The 18,151-nt window shown below is 39.2% G+C and overlaps 1 protein-coding gene across 1 annotated transcript in view; it reads right to left on the minus strand.

Annotated features, from left to right (window-relative positions):
- LOC149796385 (uncharacterized) overlaps window positions 1-18,151 on the minus strand; it is an 83,864-nt gene that overhangs the window by 20,819 nt on the left and 44,894 nt on the right. Inside the window, exon 3 of the mRNA XM_089961063.1 lies at window positions 8,196-8,255. Coding sequence (XP_089817189.1) covers window positions 8,196-8,255 — 60 coding nt within the window. The remainder of the gene's footprint in view (window positions 1-8,195; window positions 8,256-18,151) is intronic.

Below are 18,151 nucleotides of genomic sequence, written 5' to 3' on the forward strand. Positions count from 1 at the left end.
TGCTAAGTCCCATTGTCCCTAATGTGCCCCACTTAACTACTAGGGACTCTAATAATTCTGCCTCTCTGATGTAAGCGATGAGCTTGTGGATTTTGCTGCTGCTGTGGGCGCTGAGGTTCCCACTGATGACGCTGTTGCTCCAACTCCAGATCCTAGTTCTCAATTTGAGGGACAACAACATTCGGTAGCTAGCTCTTCATCGATGTCATTCACAAGGTTTGACCTCGCAGGTCTGCGGCATTATCAGATAGGATAGAATTGACTTATTCTTTGCTTTTCTTCCTTTTCGTACTTCCTCTACATTTGTTGCTTCGTGTATTGCCGCTTTAGACAGTTCGTCCAGGAGGCGACGAACATATTCTAGGTCCATATGGAGCTCCAACGTTTCTGTAGACAGTTCATCTTATTGACTCTTCAAAGATGGGAACCCGACTGACGAACGCTCCGCTTTATATGGCTCATGGACGGATGTGAAGGAAAAGATCTCCTTGCAAAAAGCTCGTATCACAAATAAACCATCCAAACAAGATAATAACGTAGACCGAAAGAAAGCTCTTTATCAATTTCACTGCATACAAGCACACATTGGTAGAGGGTTTGTTTTAGGAAAAAGCGAAATACTAACACATTTGTACAAAAACGTATAAAAAGCACACATTGTTTATAGACACACTACTATACACTCACATACAAATACAGTAAAAGACATAAATTCCACAACATACAAACATACAAAACAAAACGTTTTGGCAAATGGAGTATGGGCTGGGCTATTCCCTATTACCAATTCTGTGTAATCCACCATCTTAGTTATAGTCCCGCTGTTTGATTTAAACTCTTTGAATTTTGTTTATCCATGTCAGAAAAAAAGGTTTAGTTTTGAACGGCTTCTAAAGAATCATATTATACTTCAATTCAGTGTTACCAAAACGGGTTTCCAAAATGGAAAGCATAATATATGAGCCATTTCGGCTAGGAGCCCTAAAAGGGCCGTTACGTGAGCAGACTAAATGTTCTGCGGTAGTTTTCCTCTTCCTATATCTCCGTCACACACCGTGATTATTCTGACAGCTGTTCTGTGAATGCCTCAAACCCGTAAATGTAACTAAATTGCTCGTCTATCTCCACACCAGGCTAGACAGAGGGTAGTCATGATGTTTTGCCCGGTAGAATTGACACAGAATGGTTCTCACGAACTGTCATTGTTATGCGCTTAGTCTTCTTGGTTTTAGAGATATCCATGAAACATATTTCAAAGCATCGATAAAATGGCTTGCTTTCTTAGCAGCATCCAATGCATGCTGGAGCCTAATATTTAGAAGATTTAATATCGGGTTCGCATTTTTCTGCACTTCGTCTGTCACTTCTTTTCATAATTGTACTGCATCGTCAGCCTGCTGAGATGGTTCACTTGCATATGATCACGCATCGTCTGGTTCAGTGGCAATACCTGGTGGTATTATTTCTCACTGCGTTTCTTGCTCAGAGGTTGTAGTCCGCCGTAATGTTGCGCTGGTATGAGAGGGGAAGACCGAGTTAAAGTGCCCGGATGAAGACTGCATGAAGGTATTGGTGTATGGTCTGGTTCACTTGGTATGTCCGAAGAGTGGTTAAAAGCACGTAGACGTGCTTCCTTATTCCGCTTTGCCATTGACCTATTTTTCCTCGACCAGCAGCCTCCAACATTGCCATTTAGATATCTGCCAGCGCTGACTTCTATTGTTTCGTTCTATATCAGTAATAATGTTGCCCTGTTATTCCCTTTCCTCTGGCTCCAGCTGTCATCCAGGGCTGAAACAAGGACCAGGCTGGCCCTTTGCGCAGGCATAGTAATAATAATATTAGCTGGTAGCCATAACACTATCACACATTCTTTATCATTGCTAGTCTCCACTGCTGGTGTGCACTGCTTGCTGTATTCACCGCAACGCGGAAACAACAGACTGGCGAGCGCAAGGCTTTATATGCCTCAAAACATCCCCACAAGTTGGGAACGCAACTGCTAGCATGGCCCTGATGGATAGGGAGAAGTGAAGTAGCATATATTCACACAGTGCCAAAAATGAGACTTACCTCAGTTTTTAAAAAAATTCAACACTTTTCATGACAACAAAAGCCTTCACAAATGCAAATCAACAAGTCAACAAGTTTTTCAAACAGGAACATAGTTAGAACGTTGACAACGTTGTGTAGTCAAACCGGACTTCCAGTGATCTAGGTCATTTGGCCATCAATGAACACTACGTTTTCTAGCCGGAAACAAAGATAGCCATTATGTTCATTAATCCATCCTTCTACTTTGTCATCCTTTTTAGCATACCCTCTATCAAAGGTATGAAAATACACGCAATATTGTCTACACACCATAGAATATGTTTGCTTGTATCTCACATTGTTAAATCGAGTTGATACGGACATTCTTCTCATAAAGTCAAAGATGTTGTCTTCCAAAGGCGGCAATATATACGAATCGAAATAGTCCACACTGTGATTGTTGGGAAAGTAGACGCTTACCTAACGGGTTCTTGGTTAATGACTATCGTTAGCGTTGATGACATAGGTTTGAATATCTTTAGGTTTGATATGAGGTAGTTCATATTTAGCACCCATGACAAGATTCAAGAAGCCGTATAGGACTTGTGCGTCAGAGGTAATGAAGTTCCCAGGTATTCATGTTTTCTTGCACAGGTAATAATAAGATATCAATTCAATCTTGGTCTTTTCTTTGAATTTGTCTGTCAAGCAAGTAGCATTACGATCCTTATCCATATTCATGGAAAGAGAGTTTCGATACCTTTGAGATACGTTGGATCTCCAGAGAAGTCAATGAAGGGGATGAATAGTCACACAAGTCTTTATACCACACTTTTTCTTTGGGCATGAAACCACAAGCGTCATCCACATACTCTTCCATTTATTTTCGTCTTGGCTCATTATCATACATCTATCGTGTTGAATCTAACTGGGATTATCATTTAGACACATATATCAATGTTCCTGGGTCAGAACTGTTTTTTGTTACCTTTTTACTCAGCAAAACAAGAGACTAAATCTTATTATTGTTCTGGCCATCTCGACATCATGACTGTCTCTCTGTCTCTTTCTTTTATTATTGTTCTGACTAAAATACATCCTAGTCCCCATCTAGAAAGAGACTCTATATTCCAAACAGGATTCCTATTTTTCTATAGTTTATAATAGTATAAAATCACTTCGCTGAAGCTGTTGATTTCCAGAGTATTGTTAAATTCTGATAACAAGATTACGTGCACCGTATTGGGAAGTGTTTGAACAAACTGAAGATCTACGCGAAGTTGGTCGGTATTTTTAAAATGAAAATGTCCCTCGACGCTGCTTTGGTCATGAGTGACATCAAAGGCTGACAAAGGATATCATCCTGCATAATCGTCATACGAAATAGCGTGGCTGGTGTTGGTAATTACTGTCCGATGGCTTCATACGGTAACAAGTAAGATCACAAGTAAGGTTCAAATAGTCTGGTACGTGAAGTCTTGCCACCTCGGCTGACTTCTATCTTGGACAAGTTGTTGTGTTGAAACTCCAAATGAATTTTGAGTGCTGTCTCTGTTGAGGGATTCATTGCTGACAATGCCTATGATCAAACGTTTGGGTAAATGTCGTTTTCAAACATGTAATTTCACCGCAACCTTTCAGTTCGAGTATGGAATATTTTGTGGCTGATCTATTTTTATACCAATCTGGAAAAGCTGTGAAAATAGGACTTACTGACAAGGCCAGCGTTGTTACTGGAATATTTAAAGGAACAATTGGGTAGAAGGTAACTGATGAAAATGCTGAGTAACATGATTCACAATTGTTATATCTTTGTTGCAAAATCAATTTGACGATGTCTGGTCAGATAACGCAATATACAAAAAAGATCTGACACTCGTTTTCAACACCGCGCCCACAAGGGTTGCTTTTATAGAACTTGAAAAGTAGAAGCCTGAGAAGGATAGCTGCTGCTCTGACGAACGGCAAGTAGATCACATTTTTGTATAGTCTATGACTTGAGAAGTGCTCGATCCAAGAATTAAAACTCGGGGTATGCCCTTTATAAAGTGCTTTTACTTCTTCCACTTCTAATCGGCGTTTAGCTACAATACGGGTTCTTCGATCAAGAATGCATTGTATGTCGTACAGTTCGTCCTCAATTATTATTCGATCGTTGTTACTCGGGGAAGTGGAAAGTTCTTTCAAAAGCATCGCCGTTCATATATTCCAATTTATAAACGGGAGGATAGCGATAATGCGCACGTCCAGAGACACTAATCATTTATGTGGTAAGTTCCGTAAGTAACCCTTGTTGAAGATGCGTTTAGTTTTTCGAATAAGCCATCAGTCTTCTGTCGTTAACAGTCCACGTTTCGTAGAAGCAGTATACTCAAACGCTCAAACACGGTCATTTCGTTGACGGAGAGCACGTCCTATGCTATGATGAAATAATTGATTATAAGCTTTGACCAGACACAGTAATACCTCAATCAACGTACGAGTGTTGATATGTACAATATATCCACATGAGTTCTTTTAAAGTTCGTTGAAAACGTTCCACGACACTGGCTTTGGTTCCGGGATTCTCGATGGTGAAAAAAAACGGATGTATCTTTTTTTCAATTAATTTTGGAAAGACTGGCTCACTAATTCGTTGCCTTTGTCTATTTTCCATCGGAGAGGGTGACGACCGCTTTTTTTCAACACCAGTTTTAAGGCTCACACAAACTACGAGATCGTTTTAGAAGCCAAATGAACGACCCAGATAAATGTAGAAACGACGTCGATGAAACAAAATATATATTTGTAGCGTGATTGAACGTGGCTAAATGACAAACATCGTCTAAATCGACTTGCTGTTGATGATCAATGACTTCCACTTTGGTTCGATTTCCGGAAACGTTTCGTCTAATGGATTTGTGTAACGGGTACGTGGTTGGTTCCTGTAAGCATCGTTGCACCTGGAGTAAATTTACTACTTTTCAGTAGTAACCCACCAGATGGGCAGGATTGTAGTAAATGCTGATGCTAAAATATTCTTCTCCATGAATGTTCTATTCAATAAGTCACCCACTATTCACTGATGCTTCTCTTGGTTTCGTGTGATTTGGAATCACGTGTCGGACGTGAAACACGAGTAGTATTAGAGGTGGCAGAGTGATCACTTTTTCTTCCTTTCTTTCTTTTTACTCTGTTCTTTAGTTTTAATTTCTGCCGAAGAAGATGTCGACGTCATCCTTTTAACCCATGCTTTCAGTCCTTTTCTGTAGGGAGTGAGGAAAGTGGGTCCATATGGACGTTACAATCATACTAGGGATGGGAGCGGACGGAGTTTGAAAGACTTATCGTGTTTCTTCTTTCTCCGGCATTCGTGTGGCTGCATCTGTCTTGGTCACTGAGGGTGGTGGCGATTGGTTTATCATCATAGCCTTGACATCTTTCAGAGTTAATTTAGCTCTTTCGTCAAAAACCTTGCTGGTGAAAGAGTTTTAAAAAATATAAGCTTTGACCGTACCGCTCAGATTTTCCGTTTCTGACAAACGGTGCAATCCATCAACGTTTGTAATTCTTGCTGAAACTGTGACATCTTCATCAGATTAGGATTGGTAGATAAATGAGGGATCCCTTGTTTGTGCTTCGATGAAATTCCATCCATCGTTTGTAGGGCACTAAAGTCAGCTTCACATCGATTCACAAGTACATTATGAGGTCTTTCTAGAAAAAGGTGTCCTTTGTAGAAAAAGGGTCATTTTTATCTTCTCCACGTCTTTTTTTATTTTGTGCATGCTCAAATTTGTCCAATAAGCCCCCAAACAAAGGAGCAGCGAATCCTTTAGCAAGGGTCCTGTCAGACAGGACAGAATTCCTGTGTTGCACCAACATCTTTTATTTTGTCTAACAGGTATTTTTTCTTGTACCATTTTGCAGAAGGAACATTTCGATGTTTTTCTAAGTGTTCTTTTGGTGCTTGGAAAAAGGTACCGTTCATTTCAAGACACCCAAAAAAACATTTGCAAATGATATCGATCATTTCTTTGAGGGCTATTTTAATGAGTTGTTTTCGCATGGGTGGATGGGCTTTCGTCAGTACCGGCAATACGTCCCAATTTTCGGCCAAGTGAAGAGGTAGTCCCTTTCCTTTTCCTTTTCTGACAGGATAGTGATTGTGTGCACTGCTGGGTGGTGGTGGTAACATCTTTTCTCTTTCAAGAGAAAAACACACTGTGGAGAATTGCCTGGCACACGTTTCCTATCTACTTGAATTCGCCTCCATTTCTTGTCGGTATGTCATATCATCTTCATGATGGGCAGCACTCGATTTTGAGGGTTAGTAACGAATAAATCCAGTAAGCTTTGTAACATTCCCGAGCTCTTTTGGACATTAAACTTGGGTAGGGTACATTTTGAGCTGCCGATAAAGAGGAAGAAGGTGTCGCTATTAGAGAAGCTCCTTTAGAAACGGATTTCAATTTTCTCATTACATCGGGAAAGATGCGTGTTAAGGGTTTGGCGGCATTACGAGGAATGGCGAATTCATAGAAGCTGGAGACACGGTCACCGAAGGGCGTAGCCTAGGGTAGTAAGGTTGAGTCCGAGCACCAGTGCCCCTCTTTCTGGTAGAATATTTTTTTTTGGAGGGGACTTTTCTTTTTATTGGGGTTTTTCTTAGGATGTGACCTGTTTGTGAAACACATCTTAGTCTTTGTGTGTCTTTGCGAAGAGGGTTTATTCTCGGGGGTAGGGACGCTAGGGCATTTTAAGAGGAAACAAATGATGACACCTCCTACAGGGCACGAATAAATTTGGCTGGAACATGAGATTGAAAGGAAGTCATGTTGATAATTGTGAGACAGAAACAATGTGTTGGAAACTTATTTTTGTCACGCATATGGCGATGTGTAAATGACATGACATCCTTTTTGGTACCAGTAGTGAAACAGATGAGTACGAAATCGCAAATAATTCGGTATGATGGACTTTAAATCAACGAGTAAATCATATACATGATGACAGATAGTATACATGATGACAGATCACAAACATCATGACAAATCATATACATGATGACTAATCATACACATCATGACATATCCTATATATCATGACAATTCCTATACATGATATAGATCCTATACATGATGACAGATCCTATACATGATGACATTTCCTATACATGATGACAGATCCTAAACATCATGACATATCCTATACATCATGACAGATCCTATACATGATGACAATTCCTATACATGATGACAGAACCTATACATGATGACAGATCCTATACATGATGACAGATCCTATACATGATGACATTCCTATACTTGAGGACAGAACCTATACATCATGACAGATCCTATACATGATGACAATTCCTATACATCATGACAGATCCTATACATGAAGACAATTCCTATACGTCATGACAGATACTATATATGATGACAATTCCAATGCTTAATGACAGATCTATACATGATGACAATTCCGATACATGATAACAAATCCTATACATGATGACAGATCGTATACATGACAGATCATATACATCATGACAAATCCTATACATTATGACAAATCCTATACATCATGACAGATCGTATACATGATGACAGATTATATACATGATGACAGATCCTATACATGATGACAGATCGTATACATGATGACAGATCCTATACATCACGACAGATCTTATACATGATGACAGATCGTATACATGACAGATCATATACATCATGACAAATCCTATACATGATTACATATCCTATACATGATGACAAATCCAATAGATGATGACAGGTCCTATACATGATTACAAATCCTATACATAATGACAAATCCAACAGATGATGACAGATCCTATACATGATTACAAATCCTATACATGATGACAAATCCAATAGATGATGACAGATCCTATACATGATTACAAATCCTATACATGATGACAAATCCAATAGATGATGACAGATCCTATGCATGATTACTAATCCTATATATAATGACAAATCTGTGCCTATGCAATTGAACGTTGGACCAGACTTATACTCGAGTACCGAAAGTGTCTTTCAAGAGAAAAAGAAAGAAATATGGATGACTGGAATGAGAATGGAATGAAGAAAACTAATGATAACGAGAAGGAAAGCGATGAAGGTGTAAGGAAAATGACCACTTACCTACAACAATCATTGACACAGGAGCTCCCGTCATGAGAAGTAACAGAAGCTTGGCTATCACTGAAACGTAGGGAATGGTAAACAGATCTAGTTTAGTTATACTTTGCCTTCAAATCCATATAGTTGATAGGACTAAAAAGCATATCGTTTATAGGACTAAAAAGCATATCGTTAATAGGACTAAATAGCATATCGTTAATAGGACTATTAAAAAGACAACATATCGTTAATAGGACTAAAAACATATCGTTAATAGGACTAAAAAAACATATCGTTATAGGACAGCATATTGTAAAATGGAATATATAAATACAAGATGTCATTAATATGACTATAAAAATAAGATTCCATTAATAGGAATACAAAAAGACAACATATCGTCAATAGGACTATAGCAAGACAACATATCGTTAATAGGACTATAAAAAGACAACATATCGTTATTATGAATATAAAAAGCAACATATTGTTAATAGGACTATAAAGGGTAACATATCGTTATTAGGACTATAAAAAGGCAACCTATCATTAATATGACTATAAAAGGCAACATATCGTTATTAGGAATATAAAAAGCAACATATCGTTAATAGGACTATAAAAAGGCAACATATCGTTATTTGGACTATAAAAAGGCAACATATCGTTAATAGGACTATAAAAAGGCAACATATCTTTATTAGGAATATAAAAAGCAACATATCGTCAATAGGACTATAAAAAGGCATCATAGCGTTAATAGGACTATAAAAAGGCAACATATCGTTATTAGAAATATAAAAAGCAACATATCGTTAATAGGACTATAAAAAGGCAACATATTGTTAAAAAGACTATAAAAAGGCAACATATCGTTAATAGGACAATACAAAGGCAACATATCGTTCATAGCACTAATAAAATGCAACATATCGTTAATTGGACTATAAAAAGGCAGCGTATCGTTAATATGACTATAACAAAACACATCGTTAATAGGACTATAAAAAGAATATATCGTAAATAGGACTGTAAAAAGAAACATAGCGCTTAATATGACTAAAAAAACAACATATCGCTAATACTGCTATAAAAACATCATATTGTTAATAGGACTTTAAAAAGATAACATATCTTTAATAGAACAATAAAAAAGAAAATATATCGTTCATATGAGTATCAAAAAACAACATATCGATTAAGGACTATAACAAGAGAACATGTCTTAATAGGACTATCAGAAAGATCACATGTAGTTAATAGAACTATAAAAAGACAGCATATTCATTTATCATATCGTGGCGATATTGTCTTCAAATAGATATCTTTTATACGACTGTTAAAAAAATATCGTTGACAACATATCGTTAATACGACTGTAAAAAAAACATATCGTTGACAACATATCGTTAATACGACTGTAAAAAAGTATATTGTTGACAACATATCGTTAATACGACTGTTAAAAAAACATATTGTTGACAACATATCGTTAATACGACTGTAATAAAAGCATATGACAACATATCGTTAATTGCACTATATACAAAAGCAAACATGTCGTTGATTGGACTCTAAAAATTCAACATATAGTTAATAGGACTATAAAAAGACAACATATTCATTTATCTTAGCCGTGGATATTGTCTTCAAATCCATATCGTTAATACGACTACAAAAACATATCGTTAATGGGACTATACAAATATAACATATCCTTAACAGGATATTAAAACACAACATATCGTTAAAAGAACTATGAAAAGACATATGTTTATAGGACTATAAAGACAACATATTCATATATCATTGCAAAGGGATATTGTCTTCAAATCCATATATTTCATACGACAATAAAAAATAGCATAACGTTAATTGGATTATAAAAGGCAACATATCATTGACAGGATTATAAAAAGACAACATATCATTGACAGGACTGTATAGGGACAACATATCATTGACAGGACTGTATAGGGACAACATATCATTGACAGGACTATAAAAAGCCAACATATGATTGACAGACTACAAGCAGACAATATATCATTGACAGGACAATAAACAGACAACATATTCGTTTATAATAGCATGGGTTCTGACCAAACAGTATATACATTATATTGAGATGTAAGTTTGATTGTCCCTAAGCAGACATGTCTAGGTAGATAGTAGGTAGGATATATTATGGAATATTACAAAGTCTGCTTCTCACGTATTTTTTGTAGTTTCGATCTGAACATAAAATTCATGAAGTTCTGAAGCCTGAGCAACTTTAAGTTTGATATCACCCCGCTCTCAGAAAACACTAAAAGTTGCTTTTATTGCATTAGACGTATGCAGGGCCGGCGCTACCATATAGGCAAACTATGTAGCCGCCGAGGGCGCTGATTTCAGGGGGCGCATTTCTCCAAAGCAACAACAGTTTTGAAAGAAAAGAAAAAATTCAGTTTTATTGAAGGCAGTTTTTTATCCTGGTTTATTTCATACAGGGACAAATAATCGGGTAGATTCAGTCTGACCGAAACACCAGGCTGACCGGAACAAGCAAAATGAGTGAGTGAAAATCGCGCGTATACGAAACTTTCAAATGTTGAAAGAAAAAAAAATGTATTGTTTTTAAATTTCGAAACTGATATTTTCTTGGGGTAGGGGGCGCCAGAATCTAACCTTGCCTAGGACGCCAGATAGTCTGGCGCCAGCCCTGGACGTATGGTTTAATTACAATTTGATTTTGGGTAGTTGGTAATTAATTTTTTTAGTGTTTATGTATAATAATTTGTAGTAATTGATAATATACAAATTTCAACGTTTGCGAGAACCAAGAAAATGAACATGAATATTTCATTTCATGGTGAAATATCTGTGGATTAATTGGCACTTCTGTGGCAAATGCATAACATGAAATTAGTGAACACAGTGGATGATACACTGTTAACCTTATTTGGGGGATATCTTTGTTTTATCATTTTGTCTTCTTTTTCTTTTCTTTTTTTGTGGTGATGGTGGTAAATAGTGAATAGGGATACCCTAGGGACAATGGGAATTAGCATTACAGACCCACCCACCCCCGGGACAATCTGGGGACTATGGAAATTTAACATGGAAAAAAATCGTGGGACAATCTGGGGACAAGGGGAATTAGCATTATATGGGAATAGAGTTTGGGACTGTCTAGGGACAAGGGGAAATTGAACATGGGGGAATAAAGTGTGGGTCTGTCTAGGGACAAGGGGAATTGAATATGGGATTTTTTTTTTTTAAATTTTTAAAATAAAAATTATTTTAAAAAAGGGGTAGGCAATTGAAAAGTCATTCTCTTTTCGAGAAATATGGGTGGCCCTGTAAAGGGCCTTTTGTTTTTCTCCTTCTTCTGCTTCTAATTTCTTCATTTTCTCCACCAACTTCTTATTTTCTCACATACACTCTTTCTCTTCTTTTTTATCTCCTCCTCTTCTTTCTTCTCTTCCTCCTCCTCTTCTTTCTTCCTCTTCTCATTTTCTTCTTCTTTTTCAATTTTTTCATTCCATTTTCGTATTCTTATCCTTTCCTCTTCATCCTCCTTCTTCTCCTTTATTTCCTTCATCACACCACTTATCATGTCCTTTGCTTTTCTTAAGTTGTTAATCTCCATTTTTACTCTATGCGGACTATAAGAATAGTGGTCTTCATTGAGTCGTACTAGCATTTGTTCTATCATGCCCAAATTGTCAAGGACGTCTTGCAATGTTTGAAATTTATCGAGGTGGTTCGAAGCCATCTTCTCTGTAGAATGGTTTGAACGACGAATAATGTGGGTTCTTATACGAAAAGCGCGTACGTGAAGGAAAACATCCCCCTAAAACATAAAATTGATCTTACCTAGATCATGACCAAACAACGCGCGGACGTGAAGGAAAACATCCCCTACTTTCTCATTTCATATAATAAAACCCAAACTATACTCTCCACATACGCTAAGAAACAATAAAGAACCCCATAATCTACTATTCACACAAACTTACTTGAACAGTTACAAACACAAACACAAACACACAAACATATACACTCGCATTATTAAAAAAAGAGTTAGTGTTTATATTCACACTACTCTACCTACACACATTGGCAAATTGATGGTTATTTCTGTTCTTGAGTATTGGGTAGCCCTGAAAAGGGCTGTTTTTTGGAACTTCATGGACACCTGGTTAATGGTGGCACCTTCCAGGCCTGGCGCCACATACACATCTTGTTCCCCAGTTGCTATTTACTTTTTTGGGGGAGAGAGCAGAGGCAGGATATGTGGCTTCAGAATCCCAATTTTCGGTTACTGGGATTCTGAAATTTCTTCTTCTTCTCTCCTTTTCCTCCTCCTCTTCTTTGTATCTTCTCTCCTCCTCTTCTTTGTATCTTCTCTCCTCCTCTTCTTTGTATCTTCTTTCCTCCTCTTCTTTGTATCTTCTCTCCTCCTCTTCTTTGTTTCTTCTTTCCTCCTCCTCTCTCATCCTTCCTTCTTCCACAATGGCCTCCGCGGCCAGTTCATTTAGTATGCGCCTGGCATATTCCAGATGCACATGAAGTTCAATCAGTTTCGCCAGTCTCGTGTTCATTTTTGGTGTTGATCAATCAACAAGGGTAGCTAGACTGCCGAACGAGTTTCAATTTATAGTGAAAGCGCGGACGTGAAGGAAAACATCCCCCTAAAAAACATAAAATTGATCTTACCTAGATCATGACCAAAAAAAACAACGCGCGGACCTAAAAGAAACACTCACTCACTTTTTTATGCTACCCATCACTATTTTAAAATTTTTTTATAAATCACTTCAATAGACTATTTACATACGCAAAGCAATCCAATCTAACCCCAATCTAACCCCAAATCTACACCTCAAACACCAAAAAAAGACATTATTTTAATCTACTATCCTCCCCAATGTACGTCAGCACTTACAAACACACAATCCTATACACAAACACATACCCTCACATTTTTTTAAAAAAGAGTTAGTGTTTATATTCACACTACTCTACCTACACACATTGGCAAATTGATGGTTATTTCTTTTCTAGAGTATTGGGCTGTTTTTTTGTTTTTTTGTTTGCTATGGCAATCTTTTTTTAGTTTCTAAGAATGCGATGTCCTCTGAGGATAGACTTTCTGGCGATAGGTCTGCTTCTTCGGAAAAAGAAGAAGAACTCTTTGGTGTCGATACGACAATCGACAAAGCCTCTGTCAGGTTCAGGTTGCTTTTGCTGATGTTGTTGTTGTTGTTGCTGCTGTTGCTGCTGTTGCTGCTGTCTCTGAAGTCTGTACTTCTCTGTCCATTCTTCTTTCTCCCTGTTCACTTCTTCTCTGAAGAGCTCTTCTATCATGTCTTCAGTGACTTTTAACATTCTCACATTCTCTATTTCTTCTGGCTTCGGTATCAGACTGTGTCTGACCCTATGCAAATTCACGTAGGCTTCGTTGAGCTTAGCTAGTTTGGAGCACATCTTCGTAAGAGGATGAGTCGACAATGGATGGTTAGACTGGAAACAACCCCGGTTCTTAAAGTCAAAGCGCGGACGTGAAGGAAAACATCCCCCACACGGTTTTCGAGCCGCAACGTTCAGTGAGTGTCATGAGAGGGATAGTAAGAAATTAAAGAGCATGAATCAAACATTCTTATAGCCAAACAAAAGACAAAGGCATTTTTTTCAAAACACAACATTTTTTATTCAAAAATCACTTAACACTAAACAACAACTCTAACATTTTTTAACAATAATCCAACATGATAACATCAAACATTTTTTTTCAAATACCAAGCATTTTTCTCAATTGACAGTCTACTTTAAACAGGGCTGACAACGTTGTGAATGAAATTGTGATTTCCACTGTTGGAAATCATTAGGCCATTGATGGACACTACGTTTCCTAGCTTGAGACAAAAGATAAGCATAATGGTCACAAAACCATCGATCTACTTTCACATCGTTTCTAGTAGAAGAACGAGGATCAAAATGAGTCACTAAATGTTCTAAGGAATAGCCCAGGCTGCTATGATGCAGAAAATACACACAGTACTGTCCACACACCAAGGAATCTGTGCCTTCTAATTTCACATTATTGAATCGGGTGGTCTGAGCATTTCTTCTCATAAAGTCGATGATATCGTCTTCCAAAGGGGGCAATCCGTACGAATCGAAATATTCCACACATCCTTCTTGAGGAAAGTAGACGGCTACCCAGTGGATTCCTGGGAGATGACTGTCGTCCGTGTTGATCACGTAAGCTTGATGGTCTTTAGGTTTGCGATGAGGGAGTTCATCTTTAGCACAGACGACAGGATTCCAAGAAGAAGTATACGAACTGTGGTTCAAAAGGTAATAAAGTTCCCAGGTATCCATTGTTTTGTGTGGTTTTTTCTTCTTCACAGGTAATAATACGTTGTCAATTCGATCCTGACTTTTTGCTTGAAAATGTCTGACGAATAAACGGTTATTCGTTCTGTTTCCTCACTCTGATTCAGGAGAGCTTCGATACGATGGATCTCTTGAGTGGTTAATGGTGGACAAGAATGTTCACGCAAGTCTTTATACCACTGGTGCAACACGTCTTCGTCCGAGATGAGACTCCAAGCTTCGTCCAGATATTCGTCCAATTTTTCTTCTTGACTCAACACCAGGCATTTATCGTGTTGAATTTGACTGGGATGATCGTTTTGACATCCATAGCAATTTTTCTTGATCAGTTCCGTCATTTTTTCGACCAAGTGTTTGGCAAAACAGCAGACTAAATGGGCTTCTTGTTCTGGCCATCTCGACTTCATCATGATCACTTCTTCTTCTTCCACAGTCTCCTCACATTTCATGCCCAAAGTTTCTCCACTGGGTAAAGAGGGATAACAGTCTTCCATGGCTTCTAGTAATCTAGAATGACTTCTCTCAAACTGTTGATTTCTATGGTATTATCAAATTCTGCATACAGGATGACGTTCACTGTGTTCCCTGCATCCAGTGGACTCGCAAACTGAATTTGAATTTCCACACGAATTTGGCCGGATTTTATAGGGTGGACATGTCCCTCGTCACTGCCTTGGTCTGGAGTGAAATCGAAAGCCCACAAAGCGTAGCCTCCTGCATAATCGTCGCACGTAATGCCGTGACAGGTGTTGGTTCCTAACTGTCCGGTAGCTTCGTACAGGGACAAGTACGATCTCAAATAATTCTTCGCGGCACCAAAGTTAGGCTCAAAGGGTCGGGTACACAAGGTCTTGCCATCGCGACTGACTTCAATCTTGGACACATTGTAATGATGAAAGTTGAAAGGATTTTCGTGGTAGGCTCCGTTGAAGGCTGAATTCTTGACGATACCAACAATCAAACGTTTGGGTAACTGTCCTTGGAACAGATGATCTTCGATCATGGATCGCTGTCCAGCAGGAATGGTGAAAGTTTTCACTTCCACTCTTCGTATCGGATACTTGGCGGTCGTTATGCTCAACGTCTGACTGACGTCGTTTCCCACTTTAGGTAACACTTCTACGCGACGCACGTAGAGTCTGCCTTCTTCGATTTTGGTTTTGTAAGTGGAACCATCAGCAGCCATCAAATGGAAAGCGGCACTGCTGTGATTCAGTCTCGGGCGGACATCCACCCCGTTCAGCAAATACTTTTCTTGTAACCACATGTCCAAATGCAAGCGATCCATCAGTTCTAAACTACGACTTCCAGCAATTTTCTTTCGTCGTTCTACAAATCCCGTTGTATTTTGAGCATCCCCAGCAATTGTAACGGCGTTGAACCTATTCACTTGGTCAGGTTTCCATACCACGCAAGCATCCAGATGAGTGTTCTTGGCTTCTTTTCCGTACGTCAAGAGATTTTCCAGGTAGGCTCGGTAAGGGTAAGTATCCATGCTGCTGCTGACTAGTTTGTTATTCAAGTACAAGTCCACTTCGCTAAACAAGGAATGCATGAAATTATTGACGGGAGCTACTGCATCATCATCGGCTAGGTTATCGTTGGGTGCTTCGATCACTTTCACTTTCAAGTATAGGTAACTGCTATTCAGATCGATGTAATCTTCAGGCTGTCCTTTGATTTCAAACTCGATGGGAGCGGAATCCGTCAATGAGGAGACCGGGTGAAATTCCACCCACTGGGATTCTTGCATGGTCATCATGGTGGGGGGGCATGGCAAACAGATCCAGTTCCGTCTTGGAACAAGCGCAAGACTCTCGGTGCATCATTTTTTTTTTCTGTGTTTCAGTAATCGAAAACGTCTAAGTCTCGAACGGTTCTTCTTTTCTTGGCCTTTCTAGCTTGAAGTCTGGTGAAAGGGTGTTTTCTTCGTCGTCTCTTTCTGCCTTGTCCTTGCTGAATGCCTGACTCGGTAGCGTGCAGGGCATTTATAGGTGTGTCTCGTCGGCCTAAAATGTCTTTGCCCGTTTGCAGCAAGACGTTTTTACCTGCCCTCATGAAGACTTCTTTAGGGTTTTGTTTGTCGATGATGACATTTTGGAGAAATTCTTTGCCTTGCGTCAGTGCCGCATCTTTCAAGGCGTGCAATCCGCGTGTCACCATCGGTTTCAACACCGGGGCCACCGAACGAAAAGCCGATTTTAACATATCTCCTAAACCGTGTCCTCGCTGTCGAGCAACCCCTCGGTACACTGGATACATGACTTACGAGTCGTGAGAGAACCGTTTTCGAAAATAGAGTTTCACCGTGACTTTCCCTTTGGTGAATGGAATATTTTGTCCCAAATCTCCTTTTATAGTAATGTTGACCGTTTCCAAATACGACTTGCTGACCGGCAAATAATGAGGATGGACAAATTCGCGGTGGACGTGGTAAGTGTTTCCACCTTCCTCGTCAGCGTTCGTGGCAGAATCCACTTTGAAAGGAATGACACGCAGTAACGGTACGGAGGTGTGTCCCATCACGTTGTATTCCACCACATCGGAATACACGAACATCAAATTCAGTCCTTGATTCAGTTCTACCGGGGTACGAAAGAACTTGCTAAAAGACTCGTTGTCGTAAATGATTGCTAACTCACCTTTTTGCTCAAATTTCTTTCTCATCTCCATGTCTCCGCCCAACATGTCAAACAATTCAGGACAAAATAAGAAAGGCATGATTTTACGCCCCTCAGGAAATTTCATCAGGAAGCGGCGAGCTGTTTTGTGGTACTCCAGGGTGACGACACCTTTTTTGACTTCCTCCAAAGCTCTCAGAAACACGCCATTAAACCTGGTGGCTATGGTGCTGACCAAATGTTGACCACTAAAATAATAGCCTGGGGGAATAAACAAGTGGTAGGTCCACGTTCGAGTTTTGTCATTATAGGTTTTCTTGTCATATTTGACATTATTTAAGTTCTGTTGCACTTGCTCGTCATGAACTTCCACATCAAATTTATTTTGATTGGGAAGGACATTGAGGACTTGGGTCGGGTGAATCATTTCTCCTAAAGCCACTTCCCAATGGGCTTCGTGATCTAAGGGGATGGCCTGAGGCAATTTGGCCGTGTAACAGCACAACGTGTTCTTGGGAAACACCTCCATGGAACTGTCACTGGGTAAGGTTAAGTAAAATTGGTTTTCGTGACTCATAATTCCAGAGTTATGTGGCTCTCCGAGGGGTTACTGGACGTCAGAGGCGTGTCTCCGTCTAAAATGGGGTTCTGATTGTGGTTGGAGTGGTGACTGACACTGGCACTGGACACAAGGTTCCCGTGGATCCCGTTCGAGGAGAATTTCAGGGAGGGATTGGGAAGCAGGTAACCGATGCAACTGCTCAATAAAATGGTCCACAATTGTTTGCCTCCTTGTTGCAAACTCAAATTGGCAATGGCTGCCCCGATGACACAAAACACCACGAAGGTTTGGCAGAAAAAGACGATTTGCGTTTTAGGCACACGTTCTCCACACCACACCCACAAGGGTTGTTTTTGTAAATCTTGCAGAGAAGAACTAGGTGAAGAAGGAGTGGTCGACGTAGCTGC

The sequence above is a fragment of the Sinohyriopsis cumingii genome, chromosome 6, assembly GCF_028554795.1.
Source record: "Sinohyriopsis cumingii isolate HCF-2022 chromosome 6, ASM2855479v2, whole genome shotgun sequence".
NCBI lineage: Eukaryota > Metazoa > Mollusca > Bivalvia > Unionida > Unionidae > Sinohyriopsis > Sinohyriopsis cumingii.